Source organism: Diadema antillarum, unplaced genomic scaffold (assembly GCF_040938485.1).
Source record: "Diadema antillarum isolate AM-2024a unplaced genomic scaffold, OU_Dant_1.0 seq00000172_RagTag, whole genome shotgun sequence".
Lineage (NCBI taxonomy): Eukaryota > Metazoa > Echinodermata > Echinoidea > Diadematoida > Diadematidae > Diadema > Diadema antillarum.
In genome coordinates, this window is record NW_027271241.1 from 994213 (window position 1) to 1019260 (window position 25048).

At 38.4% G+C, this 25048-nt stretch overlaps 1 protein-coding gene across 1 annotated transcript in view; it reads right to left on the bottom strand.

Annotated features, from left to right (window-relative positions):
* The window catches only part of LOC139728315 (C2 domain-containing protein 2-like), a 94891-nt gene that overhangs the window by 20422 nt on the left and 49421 nt on the right, over nt 1–25048 (bottom strand). The window contains exons 4-13 of the mRNA XM_071639264.1: nt 16766–16876; nt 15246–15407; nt 14153–14270; nt 13267–13414; nt 12313–12371; nt 10574–10701; nt 9697–9871; nt 7242–7397; nt 5521–5556; nt 1485–1672 (exon numbers count right to left, since the gene is read on the bottom strand). Of these exons, the coding sequence (XP_071495365.1) occupies nt 1485–1672; nt 5521–5556; nt 7242–7397; nt 9697–9871; nt 10574–10701; nt 12313–12371; nt 13267–13414; nt 14153–14270; nt 15246–15407; nt 16766–16876 (1281 nt within the window). The remainder of the gene's footprint in view (nt 1–1484; nt 1673–5520; nt 5557–7241; nt 7398–9696; nt 9872–10573; nt 10702–12312; nt 12372–13266; nt 13415–14152; nt 14271–15245; nt 15408–16765; nt 16877–25048) is intronic.

Here is a 25048-nt window from a genome sequence, read left to right on the forward strand (position 1 = left end):
ATGAAGAAAAAAAATGTATGAATTTTTTTCCAAGCATGCTACACATTTACACTGTGTAATACATGAATCCTACTGTGCTGGATTGATGAATGTGACAGAAAAGCTTTCCATGAAATTTGGAAACATTTATTTGTAAACGCTTTTGCCATGATATATTTTTCTTTCTATTTTTCTCTTTTAATCATGAATATAGCTGCTCTCAAAACTTGGTTACCTGTTCAACTGGGGCAGTCCTCTCCTGAGGTTCAAACATAAGAAATATGATCACTCACCACATTCAAGAGCCTGCATTTTAGTTTGAGCTGCAGTAAACGTGGAAGACTGAGTATCACTTTGCTAAACTGGGCCCAAAGTCACAGACCATTTGCAGAAGAAATGTAACAGTCTTTTTTCTTTCACTCTACATAGACTTGCCACTGGAATGAGTTTTATATACTATGTATCTGAAAAAAACAGTGTACTATTGGTAGCACAAGGAGGATGATATTCCATCTTTTCTCTTACCTTACCAAAAAATTATTATCAGGCTAACATGTGTGGTAAGACAGGGAAACAATCTGGTAGGATAAGATATAAAACAATCCCTTTTTGCACCGCTTATTGATGTGCATTCGAAACACAATATTTGTTGTTTGTAAGGCTCAGCAGGCTGACATACCATTGTCAAAAGTACTGTATACGGCATACTGTACTCCCACATAGCTTTTCAGCATCTAAACCTTCTATGGCTGTCCTTTCCTAACTAACCTTTAATAGCCACCTGCAACTGCCCTTCAACCTGTGTGACTGTTATTGTCTCTAGGTTTATGTGTTCACGGTACGTAGCCTCATTCTGGACACACAGTGTACCCATGCACACGATGTCCAATTTTGTATACCTGAGCATACACTTTTGTATTTGTAGTCATGCCTGTGTTAATACTAGTACATTGTAGGTCTTGCTGGGGCAAACAAGGAAAGAATTCACTTCTGCAACAACCAAAAAAAATAATAATATTAATAAATAAATAATAGATAAATGGATAGAAATATATAATTGGGGAAGAGGAAGAGCACAATTTTGAAAAAGAAAAAGAAAAAAAAAACATGCTTTGGCACAACTTACACCTACTCACACAAAGTCAAATACATATAGCATAGTGCATGTTTTGTGTATATTGTAGGGTTAGTCTCAAGTCTTTTCACAAAGCTATAAGAATCAGACCATGCAGTCATATACATGTAATAGAACACCAGGGCCCCATTTCATAAAAGATGTTAGGATAGCAACTCTTGCTGGGATGGCAACTTCCCATAGCAACAGCCAATCAGGAAGCTGGATTCTTGTCAATTGCCATTCCAACAAGAGTTGTTATCATATCAATTTCTTTACGAAATGGGGCGCTGAAATTTCGTGGGAGAATTCAACACACAGACCACACATGTACAATGTACTTAAGTTCAAGAGAGTTTACACCTTGTGGCATAGTGCATAACTGTTACACTTCAGTGTAAAGTGTAAAATGATACATTACCTGTGATACACCGTGTATGATGAGTGTACTCTTCTTTGTGGGTGTCTTCTGCCTGGTGTCGCTGGCTGCTTCCGACAGGTGTCTGATGGCGGTGTCGGCCACTGAGCGAGGCGCACCCTTTGGTGATGGGGGCGTGGCAGCAGCTTCCTGCCTGGTTTCTATGGCAACAACAGGTTGAGATATCTTTTATGACATCAGTCAATCAATATCGATAAGCATGCACTAACAGCACACATGAACAGAGAAATATTTTACAGAAAGCTACGTATACATGTATGTACCCCTATGTGAACTCCCCAATATGTCAACATTACAGATTACATGCTACACAGATAGAATGTATCCAGCCTGAAATTGTAACTTGTGAAATCCTGACATTCATACCGTATGTATATCAATTATTTGGGTTGTTTTTTTTTCTACCATTGACATCCTAGGTACAGAGTAGAGTTACTGTATATTCAAGCAAGTAAAACAAAGGATAAAGACCTGAAAACATGATAGTGAAAAGGTATGAGCATGAAATGAAAAATGGCATGGTATGAAAACGACAAAAATCAAACAAGGCAAAACTAAAATGCAGGTGAGGTGGGTGTGTTGTATTCTGTAGTTACATTCCTTCATGAGCACATTATATTAAACCCTGTTTGCACTTGAACTACCCACAACCTAAAAAGCGCACAACCATTCACAGCAGCTGTTCTATGCATATTAGTGTGTCTGTGTGCAAGTGCATGAAGATGTGTGTGTGTGTGTGTGTGTGTGTGTGTGTGTGTATGTGTACCTCTTCATGTTATTTCCCCATCAACCTACCCTACATTTCTTTGTATATACCCTATAAATCAATCAAGACCAATCACACCAGTGTGAGACTTACTGCTTACTGCTTCCCTTCAATCAGTAAGAATACAGGCTGACAAACAAAACTAGAACAGTTACCTACTATAAATGAGAGCTGAACGGTGAACTAATTTGAGGTGCCTATTTGCTTTGCTATCACATTTTTTTCTCCATGGTTCCCTCACATAGTCTTTCGCAGAGACTCCAACTCTTCCGCTTTCGACGGGAGATCTCCCGCCGAAAGCCCATTTTTTCAAAATCTCCCGTTCTCCTGCTTGAGATTTAATTTCTCCCGCCCTGGCTCTGTGTCTCCCGCTTGAAATTATTTCTTATACTTAATGTCATCGTATGTTGAAAATAAGCCTCAGATAGCATGAGAAAGCATCTAGAATCCCAGAGCTTCCAGGGCCCGCCTAAGGGCCCTGGACCCCGGCCGCTCATGATGTGCGCTTCGTGCACATCAAGTTGGAGTCTCCCGTTTGCTAGGGGCTTTAGGCGGGAGAATCTCCAGATCAGAAGGTGCTTGAGGTTGGAGTCTCTGCTTTCGGGCAACAAAACTTTGCACTCCTCAAATGCACACTAATTTTATACCAGCCAATGGTTCATTTCTAACATGCTGCAGATATTGTACATATGCAACTTTCATGTGATCTCTAGATGTGCCAGCAATCAGAATAAGGCTTTAAATGTCATGCACAGGCAAGAAATTACATGAAAAAAAAAAAAAAAAAAAAAAAAACTGGAAGAAAAATTAGTGCTTGAATGGTTTTAAGAGAAGGCATTGTCCACAGAGAAAGTCTTACTCGCACAAAATTCATATATATTTGACACAGCCACAAGGGATTGTGCCAGTTGTGCCATTAAAACTACAAAACAGAAGTTGATGCAAACATATCACATGATGCATAGATTAAAGTTTGAAATGAATTAAGACAGCATGTGAAAGTGGAACCTGGAATGAAATCTATCCCTTCTAAAAGTAGAATGGATCAGGTTGTGGCTTGTGGTATAGCTTGGGGCTTCCCAAGTACATATCGTACATCCTAACTTATGCTATCAAATTCGTATTGGAGCAGAACTGCCAACATCCATACTAAAGTGGAGATACATGTATTTGTGTGTTACTGTAGGCCTACATGCATCTCTATAGCCCAAACTATAATTGTACCAGGGACTTCCCCAGTAAGGGATGCTTTCATATGCTGTTTATCAGCACTTGAAGAAATATACTACGTGACTCCAAGTGGCGGATCCAGAGGGGGGCGCACCCGGCGCACGCCCCCCCCCTTTAATTTTCGTCAAAAACAAAAGAAATAAAAAGAAAAAAATGAAATGAAACTCAGAAGTGCCACCAGAAATATTAGTTGTGCTCCCCCTTTACAGAATTCCTGGATCCGCCCCTGTTATCATGGCATCCTTAGAATCGGCAGTTTTCTTCTGTTACACCGGAAGGGCATTTGGCACCACAGACAATAGTAATAACAATTTGGGAACCTTATGTTTTACTTTCTCGTAAAGAATTTTGCTATAGTCGTATTCGTTGCAATGGGAGTGCTCTGGAGTTCACTCTTGATGGAGCATCCAGCTAAATCACGGAGACCTGTACGTCAATATTCTGTGGTAGCCATTGCATGCAAAGAATCATGGGAGGTTTTTTGTAAAATAGGTTCACTGTATCTTAGTTTTGTAAACGGTTTGCATGTGGTGCTTTACTTGGAGTAATAAGGCAGGCAGTCAGTCTCACAATAGGTAAATTGTGCCAGACACTATTAAAGACACTACTGTGCTAAGACTTGTGTGTGCAGACAATGAAATTTGGCAGCTCCAACAAACAAACAAACAGACAAACAAACAAACAGACAAACAAACAAACAAACAAGGCCAGAAAGGACTAACTCGGAGTGAAAAACAGAAATTGAACATTAAATGACAAAAGGTGTTTTTTTGTCTCAGAAATGAAAAAAAAAAGCTGCAAGTTAGGTGTGCCATCAGTGCTTAGTGAAATCTGAATGCAAGAGCTTCAGGGAAAGTTTGAAAGCCTTTAATACAACAAGCAATTAATTTACTTCAAAGATGAAATCAAAGGGGAATATTTCTGAAGTTGTTCTAACACCTAGAGCTTGTGCAAGAAGGAAAGATAACAAGTGCATGTTATGATGATGTATACACTCCGCATCAACATTGCATGCATTGAATCGTGGCTAAAGATAAGTCAAACACTTCATATTCATTGTAATCTTCACTGAAGTATAGATGCGAATTTGCAAGTTAAAGAAAAAAATGTGTAAAGGAAATGTAGCTTTTACTATTACCCTTTAGTGCACACTATAATGTGTCTGAATTCGTTCATTTGTATTTCATGAGAAGGGACATATATTTAATGCCACTTGGCTCACAGCCTTGAATGGCAGTTCTTGGATTCACAAAACTTTGGCCATGACACTTGTCTCTTATTCTCTTATTATGGTATCACTGTACCATCATACTATGAGGGGGAAAAAGTAAGAAAAAATAAGAAAAAGAAGATTACAAATAGATGAAGAAGAAGGAGAAGAAGAAAAGAAGAAACACAAAAAAATAAAGCATTGCTTAAATATTATCATCTCCAATTCAGAAAGTCTAATTTCCCTTACATCAAGGTAATATTGCCCTTAAAGGGACTGTACAGTACTGGTTGAGGTAAGGGATTCATGTTTTTAACATTTCTAAGTGAGATAATGAGAAACCTCTCATGAAATATGAAAGAGCATGTAATTCTAAGAAGGATTTAATGTTTATTTGATGAAGATCGGTTTTGAAATGGCTGAGATATCCAAAAAAGTGATGATAATAATAAAAGGCGACATGCCACAACTTTATTATGATCTCTTTGTTTCACCTTGTTTTTAGATATCTCAGCCATTTCAAAACCGATTTTCATCAAATAAACTTTTGATACCCTTTAGAATTGCATGCTCTTTAACATCTCGAGTGGTTTCTGAATATCTCACAAAATGTTAAAAGCTAAATCCTCACCTCAACCAGAACTGTACACACCCTTTAAACATTGCATGTGTAGAGCTGAAAGCATACATTCAATACCTAGAGATAGGCAGTGCACAAATACATACTGTGAAGACTCTGATTGTGCATCCATGCTTGACAATGGATTATAGAAAAAACAAACCTCTGATTATAATGCTCGGCGAAGGTGTTTGTGTAGCTTCACATTCCATCCCAGGCGAACAGAACAAACAAAAATCACATCGGAAGCATGGACGATGAATGATCATGAGGATTTTGAGAATAAAGATGCCATTACATGTACTTTTTATTCTTTGATGCACATGTACAAATGTTCATACCCAAACACATTCACAAATACATGTATCGTGTATACACACCCACACACACAAACATGAGATGTATTCAGTGGATGACACTCTACAATATTGTTACCATGGAAATGGAGGATGCAATTTAGATGAGGTAATGAATGATGCATGGTAGGTTTGTTAGTGAAAACAAGCAAGGCATTCAAGCGGCCTGTATGGTTGTTAGTTTCTCTTTTCAAATCAGATGAAATTAAATAAATTAATAAATAAAGTGTGTATATATTCATACAGCATTCTTAAGCAAACTCAACTATAAAACTTTTAGGCAATAATTGCCTGTATACAGTCTACAACGTAGCTCACTAGTCCAACTGAGAAATCTCTTGATTTTCTTCTGCGTCTTATGAAATATGCAGCCCTTTGAGGGACTAGCAACTTGCACTAGCACAATCCACACAAATTTTGCAATGAGGATTTGCAAGTCTATCAAACCTAAACATTATCTGTAAAAATGTACCTCCTTCCAAAGATTTGTATTTCTATACATTTGTTTATCTACTTGTCTACCATCACAGATCCTATTCCTGGTGTAAAATGTATTGTACAGAATCCAATATCCCTTACTAAAAATTGTGATACCACTTGCTGCAAATTTGCACATTTTTTTTGATTAGCAGAGAACCCCTTTTCCTTTGAGCAGTTGCGTCCACTCAATGACACCTGAAAAGTCAGATTCACTTGCCTATATCTGTAGTTTTGTCTACCTGATGACCCAGCATAATTAGATATTTGAAAATATTGGGCATACACACACTTTTAAGCTTTTTATTCAAATATTTCTGATTTATGAATACTGTAATTTAAATCCTTCATCCTCTTTGCACCATTATCAGAAATAAAAAGAGATAGCCCCGCTTTGTGTGTCTGTAAGGAACATTAGAATTTTTATACATGAAAGCATTTCTTGAATCATAAGGCTGATGAGATTAGGATGGCATGGTTTAGTTTGCAGGTGCTGCTGATTTCCCATCATGCTTTGCTTTATTCACAGCACAATAAAACAATTTTGAATTATTTGAATTACTGTATCCTACAAATAGGAAGAAGAGAAATTAATTAGCATGGACAAGGAGGGCAAAATTATTGGAGCCAATGGAGACCCCATCCGCCTCCTGCCACGCCCCTTTCTGCCATACTTCTTTACTGCCGCGACTTTTAAGCCACACCCACAAACAATATGTCATCCAGAAACACCTCGTCTAGCCACTCCCCATCTATTCACACCCCCATCTAGCCACACCTCCTTTAGCCACACCCCCATCTAGCCACACCCCAAGTAGCCACACCCCTTCCCTAATATCCCCATCTAGCCACACCCCTCTATCTATACCCCATGTAGCCATACCTCCACTAGACACACCCCCATCTAGCCACATCCCGAACTAACCACACCCCATCTAGCCACATCCCGAACTAACCACACCCCATCTAGCCACATCCCGAACTAACCACACCCCATCTAGCCACACCCCCAACTAACCACACCCCCTCCCTATAACGCCCCTCCCCTCACCTGATGCCACTCTTGGGCGTGGTACTTCCAGCATGGACTGGGTGCCTGTGGATTGGCGGGGCTTTTCGGCGACCATCCCCTCCGTGTCGGGGATCACTCCCGGCCGCTGGGGGGTGGGGAGGGACGCGGCCGTCGTCACCACTCTCATTGGTGCATCTGTGAGAGAATTTTTGTTTCAGGTTTTTGGTTTTCTGTCTTTAGGTTTGTGCTTTGCTCAATGGAAGTGCAGAATTTAATTTCTTTAAAATGCAAATTCAATTATTGCCTGAAGAGCCAACCCAATAGACACAGAGTGATCTACTGCAAAGTGTATGAGGTGCTGTAATACACTGATACCTGAAATCAAAGGAATAGTATCAAGTGTTTGTCTTCGCATTACATGTTGAGATACACTGTAGCTCTGTGCACAGCCTGTATCTCCCTGACAGAAAGGGACTCTGCCATTCAAAGAGCTCATCTCAGGAAAAATTCTAAGTAATCTGTCTTCATGAGATCAACTATTTGGAAGAACTGACATTATTCCTTCAAATTCTTTTCATTGGAAGGTTGACCCAATTAGTACACAATTATTTTTATGTAAAAGCCATTTCAGGTCTTGTTAGATTTTAGTTTATTTGTGAGTCCTACAGTTATGGGAAGCCTATTTTAGGATAATTGCAAGGTTTAATTAAGGGGAACAGGCGATACTGTGGTTCATACATATACATTTTAGGGGAATGGACTGTCATACAGTGATGCAAGGATTTCTGTTTACATACTTATGTATGCTTGTGTTTAGAACTTATTCACTACAAGCAGTTTAGCAGTACTTATACAGGAGTATTGTCAGGCAAATGAGTAGAGTTTTCTGCATGCTATTGTTTATGGAGAAGCATGCACATGGGGGAATTACTGAAAGGAAAAATGTAAATTTCAATGATTTTTTGTTTGTTTTGATGGGGAGGGGGGGGGGGGGTAATCAATCCAAGCTGTCCACATTGGTATGGACTTTTATAAATAGTTCTCCTTGATGACAGTACAACTTTACATTCTCTTCTCTGAATGGCTTACAATGGAAAGTGAATTGACAGCCTCAATGCATTCCACTCGATACTTTCATGCTATGTGGAGATGAGGTTTCATGGAAATTGACAAGGTTGCAAACCAAAACTTCCCCCTTGTACTACTCCTACATTTCTCGTCGTAACCAGCACAGACTTCTCATTTTAGTCAGAGCTTCTCTCTCTCTCTCTCTCGTAAGTTTTCTTACATTATCAATTCCAACACTCAGTCAAGTTTCGGATCTTGATGAATCTGGTTAAGACTAGAGCGACAACATTAACTGTAATGAAATACAGTTTCACCTAGACACACAGGTACTTTTTTCTCCCCTGAGAGTTGAAACTAATCAAGTGTTTTATCTATGTTAACGTCATGTCATGTACAGTTGTAGGGTACGAGTTAGAAAACACCAAGTACCAAACGACTTCACCACGTTTATTTAATGATGTTTCATTTACAGTTTCAGTTAATCCAGAAATAAGATATCAGACATCAAATTACCAAATGTGAGAGATTTATACTTCCTTGAGCTCTGGGATACTTTTTCCTGCTGTCAGGTAGACTGAACCACAGCCCCTAACTTTTCTCTATTTCATTCCAAATCTGGGCATTAATTAACCCCTTCTGTGTCAGGGTCTTTGGACAGCATGCATGTATGATACAGGGGAAGTTTTCTATGCCGTTTTGGCATGTAAAGCACGCAAATAGTTAAGTGCTCCATTCTCCGTCAGCCTCAGCCAAAGTCTGATAATCTGTGAAATATATTTTGAAAAAATCATACAATCAAATCTTTTCAAAGTTGACCACGGGATGCAAAGATCTGTACAGTCAAACAGAGCAAAGGATGTACACTTTGATGAATGCCAAACACTCTAGACTTGCAATCATGTCAACCTCTGCATGTATCTACTCCACCTGCATCCTTTTGCACAAAAAGGATTTGATTGGTTCTTTCATGTTATAAGGGTAAAATGTTGCCCAAAGTCATGTCAGGATTAAGTGAAGAGTTTGGTCTTCATATGGATTCAGTGCCATTTTTGAAAATTTTAAAGTAAGTCCATCATCGGTGCAAAATAAAACCTTTCAACTGATACTTAACTTAATGCTAAACAAGACATATTCTTGAAGTTATAAACAACGATATGACATTATTTTCTTATTACTTCCTCTTTCTTTTTTTTTGCAGTTTCAATCTCAAATACACTGTATCTCAAATTGACAAGAATGGAATTAACTCATTTTACAATCAAACTCTTAAAAAGTGTTGCATGCATCAATCTGACTTTCACCTTGCAGTCAATCATCATCTTTGGATGCAAAAGGACGCAAGGGCCTCTATGACGATAACAAACATTCACAACGGCAGAATGGAATGGAAGATAAAAATGAAGGTCATGCTTACTGCCCCCTTTACCATTGACGCCTGTCCGCCGGTCTCCTTGCTTGGGCTTGGCCGTCGTCGTGGTTACCATGGTGATGACGGTGCCATCGGGCGCAATGCTGCGTGAGGTCTCCACCCGCTTGGTTGGAGAGACGGGCTGCCTGGGTTTGACCTCTGTGTTCTGCTCGGCGGACTCCATGAATAAGAACTGCAGAGGGCACCATCACACATGCTAATTACACATATTCTAATCATTCTAGCAGTTTGTTTCAACAATTCTAGCATCTACCGTACATGTATTATTGGGCATAATGACAATTAACCTGTAAGTTTACAAAGTTAAAATGACACACACACAGTCAATACCTTCAGTCTACAAAGAACATATTTCTAATGAATACTACTAGAAATACAAATTTTATACCCATTTACAATCAGAAGCTCTAATAGTATAGAGATTTTTGTTGCAAAAGCTGTTATTTGATATAGTTTTATCTGAATGAATATGCAAATTCAAATATCTTCTTATTTTCGGACTACAACAAACATCAGAGTGAATATACACAAACTCATACAAGTCACTATGTACACAGCAACGTACAAATGTTTACATTACTGAACATGGCAACAGAATGTTAAAGTAGTGTCTTTTTGTTTTTCCCGAAAAAAGAGCATGTCAGTACATGTACACTGTAGGTTCATTGTCAATTCCTTCTTTTTTTAAATTCAAAGTAAGATTGTTGTATCATGATTAAAACGATGTTGTAACTCAATATACACTATCATGTCACACGGTCATTTACGGACAAACTAAGTTTTTGTGATTTCTTTTCTTTTCTCTTCCTGACGTCCTTTAACTTGAGCTCCATGTTTAAATCTGGAAAGAATGAAACCAAAGACTGCACCCTACCCAGACTGTGAGGGAGCCCTTCACATTCTCCCCATCGCTGGTGACGCCGTTCAGGGGCAGAATGTGCCTACTACCTCTCATGTGTTCCAGTGAGTCAACGGGGACCATCGCCTCACCAAAGAACATGTCTGCCGTTGGGGAAAAAAACAAAGAGAACTTGGAAGTGAAGATAAAGTATGGAATGATCAATTCAGGACATCTTTATGAATTATAATGCAGTTCATCGATCAGCTTGTCATCCTTTTTTTAACTGATAACAGAATGACCTACTCAGACCAGTGTAAATTAAAAGGGTATTATTTTTGTTATAACTCTAGTGTGTGTACCCCAACACTATTCTAAATGTGTATACTGCTGGAGACCTTATTACTCTCAGTGTGTAATTCAAACAGGTCCATATGATTTCAAATCTATGCAAACCGTCCACATCAGAGCTCTTTCTGCACACTCTGCACAGACGTCCTGTGTCCTGACATGTGTACTATCAGCTTTACCTGGAGTTAGCCTCCTTCAATACAAGTAAACTAGAACACTACCTTTCCTGTTCCACTGTGCCTAATGAAACATTATACACTGTAAAATATTATTTGGCAAAAAAAAAAATACAATTTAAAACTCATCATTCACTCAAAAGTAAAAGGGACAAAAGTGGTATTCACTATCAAATACTGTAGAAGACCAAACTATCATCACTAATTGACTCTCTGTGACAAAGCTTTTGGTAAATGAAGCTATTTCAGTGAATAAGGGGAAATAACAGGAGAATACTATCAAAATGGTCTAAGGAATATGCAATAAACAGGTCCACAGCGTGCTCTTTTTTCTGTTCTGCTACACCATCAAAGACTAATATAAACTTATAAAAAAAGAACACAATTAACATTTCCCATGTTAAACTTCATATACAATCATTCTTCAGTTGTTATCTTTTTTTTTCGGGGAGAAGGGGGGGGGGGGGTAGGAAAAAGTCTGCTTAAGAACGGAGGTAAAAGCATAGTTAGATACGATGTACCTTTAGAACTGACAATCACAGTGCGGTCTATGAACGTTTATTTCTTCCTGTCTAATCTCACTTGATGGGTGACATTGATACACTAATTAACGACTTGTCATAGTATCCTTCTCTCTCTCATGATACGTCATCTCGTCTTACGTCAATGAACCTTTACCTTCATACTGACAATGCTTTACAAGTATATCAACATACGCCAATGAATGCCATAACACTGTGACTACACATACACACACACAAAAAAAAAACATTACAAAATGTCCTTGCATGTCTCTTTGCTTGCTTTTTAGGATCACATGGGCTTCTGCTCAACTGTACAAGCTCCATCCTTCTCTATTTTATTTACTTCTTTTACAGCACTTCCTCTCCCTCTTTTTCTTTTGTGTTCTTGTGGAAAGAGTTGAATTTCGCTCAATGTTTCGCTCTATGTGGCCTTAACTTAACCAAAATTACATTATATTCTTTCAATCACCAGATTTCCTGAACTCTTTCGAGTACAGTGGACCTATATGACTGGACACTTCATCCTGCTCTTGCTGAATAATGCACAATATAAAAAATTGACCAAAAGAAGATTGAAGAGAGATTCCTTTTCACTCATCTTAACCTGTTGAGGACAGACTGACATTGCTGTAACAGCCATTTTCCATAGACACTTGCCCAAGTATACCTGGGACTCGTCTTCAGTGGGTTAAAGCCCAAATATGGTTTAAGAGAATGGTCTCACCATTATTTCCTTTGTCCCACACCTCAAAGCGAAGAGCCTTGGAGCTACCATTGAGCTGACTGTAAGGAGACCAGGGAAAGGTTATGATTAGATCAATATCATGTCAGTAACATCCTACATCTGCAAGAGTGTGTTGTGAGCTGATTGATATATCAAGACTGTGTCACATTGGCATATTCTGGCAGAATTGTTCACCTAATGTGCAAACTCTGAGAATTACTTAATAAACTTTATCATGATCACACACAGGATGATAACTCTGTTAGAAACCTTCAAATAAAACCTTGTCAAAATCACACATTACAACGTACAGGAAAAGTAACTTGTCGAAAATAAATGCCAACAATGAATCATACTTTTAAATCATCATACGAGTTCCAGATATGAAGTACTTTTCTATATGGTTGTCTGTTATCACATAGATTTTACAGGAGTACTGTATACGCCATATATTTCGCGAGTCTAAATTTTCGCGAATCAGGAATTCCCTACAATTTCGCGAGTGGTTAAATTCGCAATCGTGGAGTCCTGCTGAACAGAGAAATGTACATGCATACGTCACATCCACATCAGGATCAGAGTCAATATTTCTGCATGTCTTTAATTACGCGAATAGCTGCACCTGACTCGGGAAATTCGCATAAATAAAATTCTTGCAAGATATTTGGCATATACAGTATTCGGAAACTCTTTTAAAGGGAAAGATATCCAATTAAGAGAGCTGATCAAGATCATAGATTGCACAATCTTAGCATACAAAGAAGATCACTATGAAACTAAGAATTGAGATTGTCCGCACAGGCATAGGATATCATTCTTTCTTATTATCATAATTCTCATCATTATCATAATCATTACCCTCTTTGTCATCACTTTATCAATCAGTAGAAGGGAAAAAAAAACATGAGCTAAAAAAACAAACGAATCACAGCAAATGTCACCATGACAACGTACAATAAGAAGTGTTCATCCCAGAAGGGGTTGGTGGTGTTGACGATGGTGTTTGTCTTGTAGCGTTGCGGTGGTTGATCTAACATCGCGATGCAGTATGGGTCGCTGCTGCTGCCCCCGCTCCTGACCAACAGACCATTGGCCTTGATGACTGCCAGAAATAATAGGAGAATGATCACATTTAAAGGGATGGCATAGTATTGGTGGAGATGAGGATTAGGCTTCTAACTTTTTGCGAGATACATGTACCAAGAAACCACTTATGAAATACATGTAGTACAGAGCATACCATGCTATTCGTAAAGAGGAATTCAAAATTGATTTGATGAAAATCTGTTTTGGAATGGCTGAGACAAAATAATTTTCTCTGACAGCTTTGAGGCTTTTAGTAGTTATTTAAAGATAAATGGATCGAGTTAATCATTTGGTGTTAAAGTACTGTGTAACCATGAAGTCAATACTGACAGACCAAAAACAATAAGATATTGATGAGAATGATTCCATTAAATGCCTTCATCTCCTGTCTTATTAAAAATTAACTTTTTATGAATGACTCTTCATGTTCGTTTGGATGAAAATTGTTTTGGTGTAACAGTGATTGAGTGTATTTTGTCAACTGATGTGCATCAAATAATAAATCATTAGAAATCTCATTATCTGGAGAAAATATATACACATCAGGAAATCAATCATTACAAACTTTCTCAGGGTTTCATGATACAATGTTCCATCACATGTAACATACATCAGAGCTCAGATTGATAATAATAGAACGTAAACCACCCCCTGATTATTTTTACTTGGTCATTATTTAATCTGTTTGTTTGTATTTTTTTTTCTCAAAGTCTAATTCCCAGACTGCACTAGATGAAAGTGAGAGATCACTGACCTTTGACCAGGAGGCGTGTTTCCGTCATGGTTGGCGGCTTGGACGAGACGTGATTGGTGTTTGTTGGGACGATGGGTGTATATTGCACAGGTTGGGGCGTTCGGCTTGTATTGTTACTCTGGAAGGTGCGCAGGTTGGGGAGGGGGGAGAAAAAACAGAGAAGGATGATCATATTTTCTCTGACAGTATGTTGTGCATCAACTCTCATAGAGTACCGAAATGATGATGTCATAGTCTTTTGTTGTAGCTTGGGTTGGAACCAGGTGAGTGCATACACACACGGGCAGGTGAGGCTGTTTAGAACCAGTTTCCATGGCGATGAATGGATATGACATCAAACTGTGGTACTCTATAGACATTTGAAAACATTGGCTAGACATGTTATATTAAGAGAACTAAATATGGCTTGCACAAGATCAACCAGATGGCATTGGCTACCATCAGTCTTATGTTGGCTCAAACATTTAGTATAAACATAGCACATGATCAACTTACCCCACCGTTAACACATGAGATTTTACAAAACTTACCTCAGCTGCATACAGTATTCTATATGGAATGTGTAGTTTTGGTAGGACTCACCCTCTTTACCGACAAGTTGGACGAGATGCAAAATTTGGACATAATACAACTTACAGAAATATTCCAACATCTCTTCCCGTGTCCTGCCCAATGCAAACCCACATCATGACTAATACTGAGGCATGAAAGACATTCGAATGTAATTCGGCATTGCATGCATGGATAGATACCACCATCTGTTCGCTGCCTCTCTATGCTGGAAATTTGAGTGGTCTTCGTTCAGCTCATAATGATTTTTCTTTCCCTTCCTGGGACGAGAAACGATTAAATTATGTGGGTGTGTGCAGACAACATATCACCAAATATGAGTATCTGATGTCAGTTTATGAGATTGTATGACGTCTACTTTTGCTGGCAATAATTATATTTGAGATTCTGGGGAGATATTTCAATGAAATGTTAAGACAAAGATGGTTCTGCCTGAATATAGTCTAAATCTTTGGAGAGGAATGTCTTTCTTGGGTCCTGGCCCCATTCCAGCCCCGTTCTAGTCCCCCTCGCCACAACATACCATGCCCTGGTAGGAGGGCCTGGCGGTGTTTGTGTTGACGGCATTGGTGGCTGTGATGATCTCCCTGGGTAGCGCCCTCATTGGCAGCGTCATGTTGAAGGTGGCGGCCATGATGGCATTGCGGAGGATTTCTTCTACTACCATCAGGTCAACACCGTCATTCTGTGAAAAAAAAAACAACAACAGTAATATTATTTGTTAGTTGTCAATCACAGATTTCATGTTGTACAAGCTGTGCATACCCGAAGATATTTGTTCAATTCCACAGAAAGAAAATTGTTTTGTATGCTACAATTGCACAAACATTGTAGATACAAGCATTAGTTTCTTCTTCTACTTTAGTGCAAAGAAAGAACAAAATACATGTATCACAAACCAATAATGCAATACTGTATGAAGATTATCACTAGGCTGATGTAGCATTGATAAACCAATTATCATTGTGCAGAGATAATTTAGTAATGTGCATTACACATTACTAAATCATCTCTGCACAGTGATAATTGAAAACATTTCAATAATACTCAAGATGAAATAAATTCTGCAGTAATAAAAGCAACAGCTGTCATAGTCATAGAAGTGGTAGACGTAGGAGTAGTAGTAGGTACATGTAGGAGAAGTAGAAGTTATTAATAGCAGGAGTGGTTGTAGCAGGCATGGTATAATTAAGAGCAGTGAAAGTAAAGGTAGAAGTGGTAGTACAAGTAGTGGCAGTACTAGAAGTAGAAGTAGCAGTAGTAGTAGGAATAGTAGTAGTAGTAGTCTTAGAAGTAATGAAAGTAATAACTGCTGTGACAAAAGAGTGTACATGTAGTGATTATAGTGAAGGGAGGAAGGAGATGTAGAAAATGAAAAGGAGTAGGAGGAAGGGGGAAGATACGTCAATTCAATGACTGGGGCATTTCATGAACCCTTTTGGTCGGACATTTTTCTGACAAACTCTTTACAAGCTACTGAAATCCTTGCATTTGATTGGCTGAGAACAAATTAGTCTGACAATTTTGTTGGACAAAATGCTTCATGAAATGCCCGCAGGAGTTTAGTAACTGAGGCTGTCCATGGGGATCATGCAATGATAATCTAATCATACTGTAAAAGTGGAAATTTTTGCAGTGTTGAAATTTTCGCGCATTTCGCGCAACCCAAAACTAGCACGAAAATAAAAGCACGCGAATATTTTTGCTTGCCATATGCTCCAGTAGTTGATGTCTTAAACTTCAGCGGAATCAAAAACATGCCAAACTCTTCTTACCCTGCCGAGTGCAAAAAATTAGTCGAGCGAAAATATCAACTTTACAATAATCTATTAACGGTTTTGTATGATGCAATCTTTTACGCTGAAGAAATAGATCTTGTATTTAATACAGTTTTAACCACAACAATACTTAATAGGTAAAAGGATGATATCAGTCATAGTGAAGTAGTTAAAGTAGCTGCACACGTATTCATGCAGTCTTCAATCAATTTTACAGCATCTGTATCGTCATGGCAACAGGATGCGATGAGCAAGGGATGCCTACCCTTGTGTTGGTGTTCTTCTGTGGTCGGATGTTGAGCTGGAGGTCGGGCTTCCGCTCCCAGCTGGCCGAAATCTGCCAATCCTCACCGATCCCTCTCACGACACAGCGCACCTGGTCGATCAGAAAGACACAGAATTGCAGACGAGTGATGGATGGTTTTCCTACAAAAGGCCCTCTCTTCATTTCTGATCCCCAATTTCATCTTTGCACATTGACATCAATCATACAACTGACTCTTCAAAGTTAATACACACATTAGATACTCTTGTTGTTGTGTGACAAAAGAAAGTGCACTTGATTGCATGTTGCCTATTGTAAGATATTCATCACTGTACTGAAAGAGAGATGGTATAAAAAAGAGAATGCAGGGTTTGTATGTAAAGAGGTCAATGTTCACAGTTTTTGTTTTTTTGTTTTTGTTTTTTACATATTTCCATGAAGGAGCACATTGCTTCATTGTCATTGACTCACAGTTAACTTCTTTTTTCATTTTCATTTCTTCTTTGTTTGTTTTTTCATTTGGGGTTTGTTGTTGTTGTTGTTGTTGTTGTTTTTTTTTTTTTTTTTTTTACTATTATTATTATTTCTGGTTGGAAGTGGAAGGATGGCAAATTATTAGCCCGACACAAAACTCTTTCATTAAATATTCCACTGATTCACACTCAAGCAACGTGAAAAAAAAACAAAAAAAAAAAAAAACAGCTGACATCACATTCATTACACATGAACACAGGTATTATAGAAAGGAATAAGATAACTTGATACAATTGTACGTGATAAAAGATATAAAATCCCTTCAAATCATCTACGGCAAATAATAACAGATGACTGGTAAACCTCCGGTAATAAAAGCATTGCATTGGGGCAGGAGGGAACCTGAAAATGTCTGTTTGGTTGAAAGTACACATCCAAGTACCCCTCAATACAATTGTACATTTCAAATTTACTGATAACGTACATTAAGAAGAGCACTCAGGTGAATATTTCAGTATGAATTATCAACTTTTCTGTGACTTTTTTTAAAATCATTTGCGACCAAGTGACAATATATTATTGCCTTCTGTCATGTCTTTTGCTATATCATGCAGTCACAAAGTCCAATGCATTTACTTCATGTACAATATACACTTTAAGCAATGTGTGCTCTGAATAAAACATAGTACATTGCCACCAGAACTGGGACATTCACATTGTTGTGCTGTGTGTAATTCAAAGCAAATGGAGTACAAAAATCAATTGCTGGGCTATTACACAAAGCCACCCAATAATAGAAAATAAGATATTTGGAGCGCAGTGTTCGATCTAAAGCGATCGAGCAACAACAACATTAAATCTCTGAGCTGCTGTAAAATGCCAACACACAGTGCAGTATGGGCAGTGCTGTATGCACACATTATGTGTGCATTTCTGGGTGTGTGTATTGTATCTGTATCATATAGAAACTAACATTTTTAACACAGACAGTCTGAAGAGGCTTATAAAAAAAAAATCATATAAAGACATAATGATAGCATGGAGTGCCATTTGAAACCGTAACAAATCATGGACAATATGCTATGCATATTTCTCAGTTGACAAGTTAAAATGCCAGCCTGCATAAGAAATAATAGCTCACATAAGAAAGTGAGGTAGCCACATAGGCGGGAGGGGGGGGGGGGAGGGGATGGAGTGGACTCACAGAGAGTAGACAGACCAGATAGGCAATACCATTTATTTCATAAAGACATGGAGTATGGTGAGCTATAACACTAGCACAAATATTACAAATAAAAGGGCAGATGACATGAGAAAGGTAACACATAAGAAAACAACAAAATAAACAGGCAATTTTTCAAAAACATGAATTAGAAAATAAATACATGTACATTAAAAATAAAAAATAAATAGCAATGCTTGTACTGCTTAAGAAAAAAAAATAACAGATTTCAAAAGGGGAAAAATCATATTCAAAGTGCATCGAGCACAATTCTATTAAAGGTGCATAGTCCCGGTAGTGTAGAGGGCGCTGTTGATGATACTGCCGATCACCATTAGCATTGATACGAAGATTACCGAAGTTAAGCTGTCATCAAGAGTAAAGTGCGTAGGTGTTGCTAAGTAACGTTGCCTTCGTTGTCTTCTCTGCGCATCGCGCAGTCTGTAGTAATGCCAGGGTGTGTGCATATGTGCTTGCTATTATGACTTCACAAAAGAAGTTTCTAGAGCTGTCGTCCCCCTCAGCCGAATCATGAGCCGAACTGTGATCGGACCACTGACTACAGTGAATCGGACTTCTTCGGACTCGGGGAAGTGGGCCACAGCGTAAGCGCTAAAGAGGAGTCGATAGCGCAGGTCTCTATAGGAAACTTGCGCCGTGCGCCCGCGTACGCATTTGACTAAAACACCAGGACCATGTGCCTTCAATTAAACGAAAGTGCTTTTAACCCTCTCTACATACATGACATACATGTACCTAAAACATTCAATAATAATATGAACATGATATGCAAATAGAAATAAATGACAGAAGTTATGTATCATGACACAAATTTGCAAGATTTCTTGCTGAGCAGGATTCAAAACAACCTGTCCCTACTCATTATCAGCAAAAGAAAAGAAAAGAAGAAAAAACCAATTGTCAATTTCAATCAATGTATTACTGCCTCACAGGATTTGTTCACATGCACTCAAAACATCCATGCTCCGTTTGATGCTCAATACTGCTTTTCACTCTTGTTTGTTTGGGTTTTGTTTTTCTGCCTCTGCCATAGTAACTCTTTCTGTGTCAAGAGCTTTATGACAGTGTGTATAAATGCCATGGGGTTATTGTGCCAATTGGCACTTAAAACACACAACGGATTATAAAGTACAATAATATCAACATGTTGTGTATTAAAGGGATGGTATAGTATTGGTGGAGATCTGGATTTGGCTTTGACCTTTTTGCGAGATACAAAAAAACCAAAACACTTATGAAATAGTACAAAGCATACCATTGTAGGAGGAATTCAAAGTTTATTTGATGGAAATCGGGTTTGGAATGGCACAAAGTGATCGTGACAAAAGGTGGGTCCCACCTTTTATTAGGATAGCTCTGTTTTGGATATCGCAGCCATTTCAAAACCAATATTCATCAAATAAACGTTGAATCCCTCTTGAGATTATTGTATGCTCTCTCATATTTCATAAGAAGTTTCTCATCATCTCACCAAAAATGTTATAAACCGTAAGTTAGGTTCCAACCAAAACTGTATGATCCTTGTAAAGATGTGGTTATGTATCTGTCTTGACAGTGATGTGTTACTTGTGGAAAACTGAGTAATTCTGACAACCAGCGACTTAAACAGCACAGTGCGGAAATCTGGGTAAAGGTCAGGCTGATATTTAAGACGAGGATGAAGATGATCCCTTCTATTAAATCTCCTAATCTCCTCTGAATTCTTGAATTACACTTTTTATCTTTTCTATCAAAATGCACATGGCATTCATACACACTTTTCTTGTAAGTTAATTACAGTTTTTTTTTTTTCAAATTTTCATTTAATGTCGTTTTTATTTTTCTTAAAAGAAACACTCAGGTATATTTTCATCTCTTCCTGTCAGTTCATGTATCATATCATATCATTCTTTTTTACTCTCTCCTGTGCTTCCCACACCTCAACCACACTGTTTTTGGTCATTCTTCCATCTATTCCTCTGTAATTCACATGTTAAATTCTCTCTATCCCTCCCCCTTCCTCTTTTCTCTCCTTTTTTTTTTAATTCATATATGTGACCGTGCACCTCAAAACGAACATAAAGTCGCACACACTGATTTTGCGTGAGGACTGAAAATAAGTGAAATGGGTCAACCTAGCCGAACTTGACTTTTTCATATTTTCTGAAAGAGCGGGTCTTCTTTTACATTATGCTAAAATGTGGTATCTTAAAACGGGCAGGAAAGTGTGTTTTTTCAGCAGTTTATCTCGAACATTTTTGGTAGAATAGTGTGATTAGGCATGTCTTTAGAATCCCTTTTTCATTTCTGAAAAACCTTGTCCACACTCTTCACTTTCAACTCTAACACCTTTTGAAAGGATAGTGCTAGTGCTTTGAAAGTTGGCATTAATTATGGACAGAATGTGTTAATGAGGCATGCTTAATTTCAGTTTAATCTGATAATCCCTTCATTGTTGTTACTCTGGTGGTTTATTTCCTGTTTTTTGTCCCATTCATCGCACAGCCAGCACGGTTTGGTAAAGATTAAGCGCTTGAATAGACACTGTACTTCAGAGCCTCTTTTCTCTGTTCACACTTTTCCTGAGTTTGTGCTTTCTTTCCAATATTTAGATAGGTTAGGAGAGTCCATTTGATTTGAGTTATACACCATTTTAAAGATTAAAGTCTGCTCTTTCAGAATATGGTCTTAACTAAAAATTCATGTCTGGCGACTTTTTGTTTGTTTTGAGGTGCAGGGTCACATATATCTTTAGGGCGCTAATTCACCAGATTACATTCAGTTCATGTTACAGATGAGAAAGCAATGGAGGTTATGTCCTGTAGGGAAATTCTTAAGTTCTTAAGTTTATTGAAACTCATTAAAGCAGCAATAAAGAAAAAAAGTGTGTATATTTTGTATGAGTTAACATACCGGGGTCGCTATGGCAACGAACATGACAAACACCAGAGGTCCTAAAGAGCAGTCTGTAAATCACTGGCTTTCTTCACACTGGGCTGTGTCAGTATGAGATGGAACGCTTGTGTCAGACTATGATGATGTAGACACAATGCTTGTTGGGGGGGGGGGGGGATGAAGAATGCAACAACCGTCAACAAAGGCCATGCCTGTTTCAATCATTCATTCTTTATAGCCAAATCTGACAGGATGTTTCTCTGGTGAAGGGAAAAGGAGAGAAATGATACATTATCCAATCATTCTATCATTTATTCTTTTGCAAATTCTCCATCTTTTCTGTTTTTCTTTTCTCCCACCCCCTTCTCTCTGTCATTTTATATTGCAGCCATACTGCAGTCATACTGCATTATTGTCTTCTATCTCTCTCATTTCTCTTTCTCTCTGTTTTTAACAAGCCATTGCAACGCAGTACCCAACCTGTTTTACTTTCTCTTATCCCACTATCTATTTTTTAGCTTTCTTTCTTTCTCTCTTATCAGCATGTGTTCCCTTACCTCATCCTGCACTACTCTAAGCCCAACTGCTTCTCTCTCTGTTCCTTTCCCCATCTAAAGTGATTGTCTCAATAATCGCTATTTTGTTTCCCCCCTTGACCACTGTGTATTTATATATTATGTCTTCTAGTTCTCCCCAAGACATATTCCCTAACAACATCTCTCTCTCCCTCTCTCTGTCTCTTCTCTTTTTCTCTCAGCATACACACATATATATTAATATATCTTATTTTCTCTCCTTTTCCATTTCTGTCCTTCTCTCTTCTCCTTCCTTTCCATCTTCATCCTCATCAACAACTTCTCTTCTCACACCCATTTTCTTCAATATAAATAGCAATCCCCTTTCATTTCCCTATCATCCATACTTTATCTCTTCTTTCCCTCTCAGTCTCTATAATCTCTCCCTTTCCTGCTCTGCCTATTTCTCCTCAACCTCCTCCTCCTCCTTCCCCATTCTGTCTCCAACCTCATCCCAACACTGCTAGCGCTAATACCCCGTCGGTAACACTCCTCCACGTACCGGGGATCTGTGATATCACATGATTTCATCGGCGAGAAAGTTGTTGTGGTAACTAGGTCATGTGGCATGAGAGGGCGGAGTCGCAGTCAGGGAGTGAAGCACATATTCCCATCAGAGCTCACTAGCATTTAGCGTATTGAAGCTGCATCCCACTTAAAGACTTTGATTACTACACCGCACAGATTCACAAATGAATAAATTCCTTCAAATAGTCATATATGCACATGCAGTGAGTTCATCTGGAACAAATGATTACTCTTTTCATTTGATCTTGTGCTTTGGTATCTCACTTTCCTTTTCATGACTTCAGAGAGATTAAATATTAGGAATATATACATTACCATTAATATCATAATTTACACCATAAATTCACCTGCTGATATTAGAATTTGACTAAAAATGTAAAATCAATTCATACTTCATACTTTGTAGACTTATCTCTATGGTCATACTCTTCATATAATCTGACTAAATCTTTAACAACTTTCAATGATTTGATTTTTCACAATTTTATTTGATTCTTCACCTATTTGATTTTTCACATACTGTGTAGATTTTACTGCCATAAAAGGCAACATTCCACAAGTAAAACACCATTTTTGTTTCTAAGACACATATAGCTGCAACTCCATTCAAGGGTCCATACCTGAAGACTTTCCATATATAACAGAGACTAGCATCCTACAGCCATAGCTATACTGTAACTGTCAGGCTGACTGTCATTGATGCTTTATCATGAATGATCTGAAATTTTCGTCAAATAACCTGATGAGATTTTGGGACAATATCGGCGGTTAAAGTGCTGATTATGGCCAAAATTGGACAGTAACCCACTCTACGTCTGTCAACATGAATGCAAGCTGTTGAACTCGAGAGGGCAGTCCTTTAATGTAATCGCAGACCTGGATGCGCTATGTGCTAAAGAGGTCGCATCAACCACTCTACTCCTCCATGCCTCAAGCATCAGTCCCTTCCTTCGACCCATCTAATCCTTGACATGGCAAACCCTATTTTCAGGAAGAAGAAAAGAAAGAAGAGAGCCTCTTCTGAGACACTTTTGAGAATTCTTGGCGCATTGCGAGAAGAATCGCAGAGATGGTTGTCTCATATATCACAATTTGTTGATGCCCTAAATGCTCGCTTCACCTCATGCCTTCCCCCGCCCTTGCCGTAGAAAAAGAAAAAACAAAAATGTGGGGCAGTGAGGTATTCTAGGAATGCTGTTGTTGGCCCTCTGGCTCTAATTCTTTCTATTTTCCAGAGCACCACTGTGTTTTTCTTCACTAACCTGTGATCTAATTTCACAAGGATAATCAACAATCTGTAATAAAGGGAAAAAAGAAGAAAAACATGATAACTTTTAGAATTGCCCCAAGCTGGCAAAGCTATTTGTATCATAATAATCAAAGTGGAATCATCCCTCCAATCTCATTTCATCCTATGAAAATCACCCCTCCAAGTTAGCAGCATACTTGTTTACATTCACAGAGTATTACATACTTCAATAGCAGATAGAAAAGTAACTGTTGTTCATTCTGTTCACAAACAAAAAACAAGTCTTATAATTCATTCCACTGCATAAACTGATGCTAAAGTGGGTTAGAAGCCCACTTCTCCATACAACAGTACCTGGGACTATTTAAGGTGTAACAGGACTATCACCCTAATCGAGCATAAAAGTCTCCTTACCTATACCTATACCTCTAACTTCATATCTACAGCTGATGTCATTTAACATTCACAATCTATGATGGTCACAGACCCGAGGTTTATCTCCCATCATGTGTGAGGGCGCTGTTCCCATGGAGACTGCATCCATCCGCTTCCCTTGAGATGATTTACGACAAGATGCCAAAGCCATGCATCATCTGACTTTTAGCTGCATTGATATTTGGAATCTCCTGCTCTCTCTCTCTCTACACTCTATCTCTCACTCTACGTCAACCTTTCAAACAAACAAGTATTTCCTGGAAATTGTCATCTTGTTCTGTACAATTTATGTTCAAGAGTCTCTCATCTGAAAAAAGATATTTGCCATGCGATCCTCTTCACAGACATACACATCCACATTTACACACACAGACAAGCTTCGACTGTTCTGCAGGCAAAACCTGATCTCCCACCTACATCACAACCTCTCACCCATTTTTCCTTTTATTTTCCTACACTAAGTCTGCAAAAAAAAAATCTGATCGTATGCCAATCAATCCTTTTCAATTATTTAGCCCCTCTACCACCACTGCAATCATTGTCTACCACTCAAAACATCAATACTTTTTAGCACATTACCCCTTTGCTACGACAGCACCTGCATTCTACCCACAACATCAATAATATCCTATACTACCCCCGTCCTATACCACCATCACCACACCTGCTTCCACAAGAGGGTCACATATTCTCTTACCCCTAAGTCAAGATCGCCACCCTCCCCTTACCTCTGTCGTTTTTTTCTTCCAATCTCTCTCTCTCTTTCTCTCTGTGTTCTTTTCTTTATCTCATCTTTATCTAACTCTAAGATACTCTTTATCTCTCTCTCTATATATATATCTTTTTCTATCCATCTCTCTTTATTCAATCTATCTCTCTATCAATATTTCATATCTTTATGTATT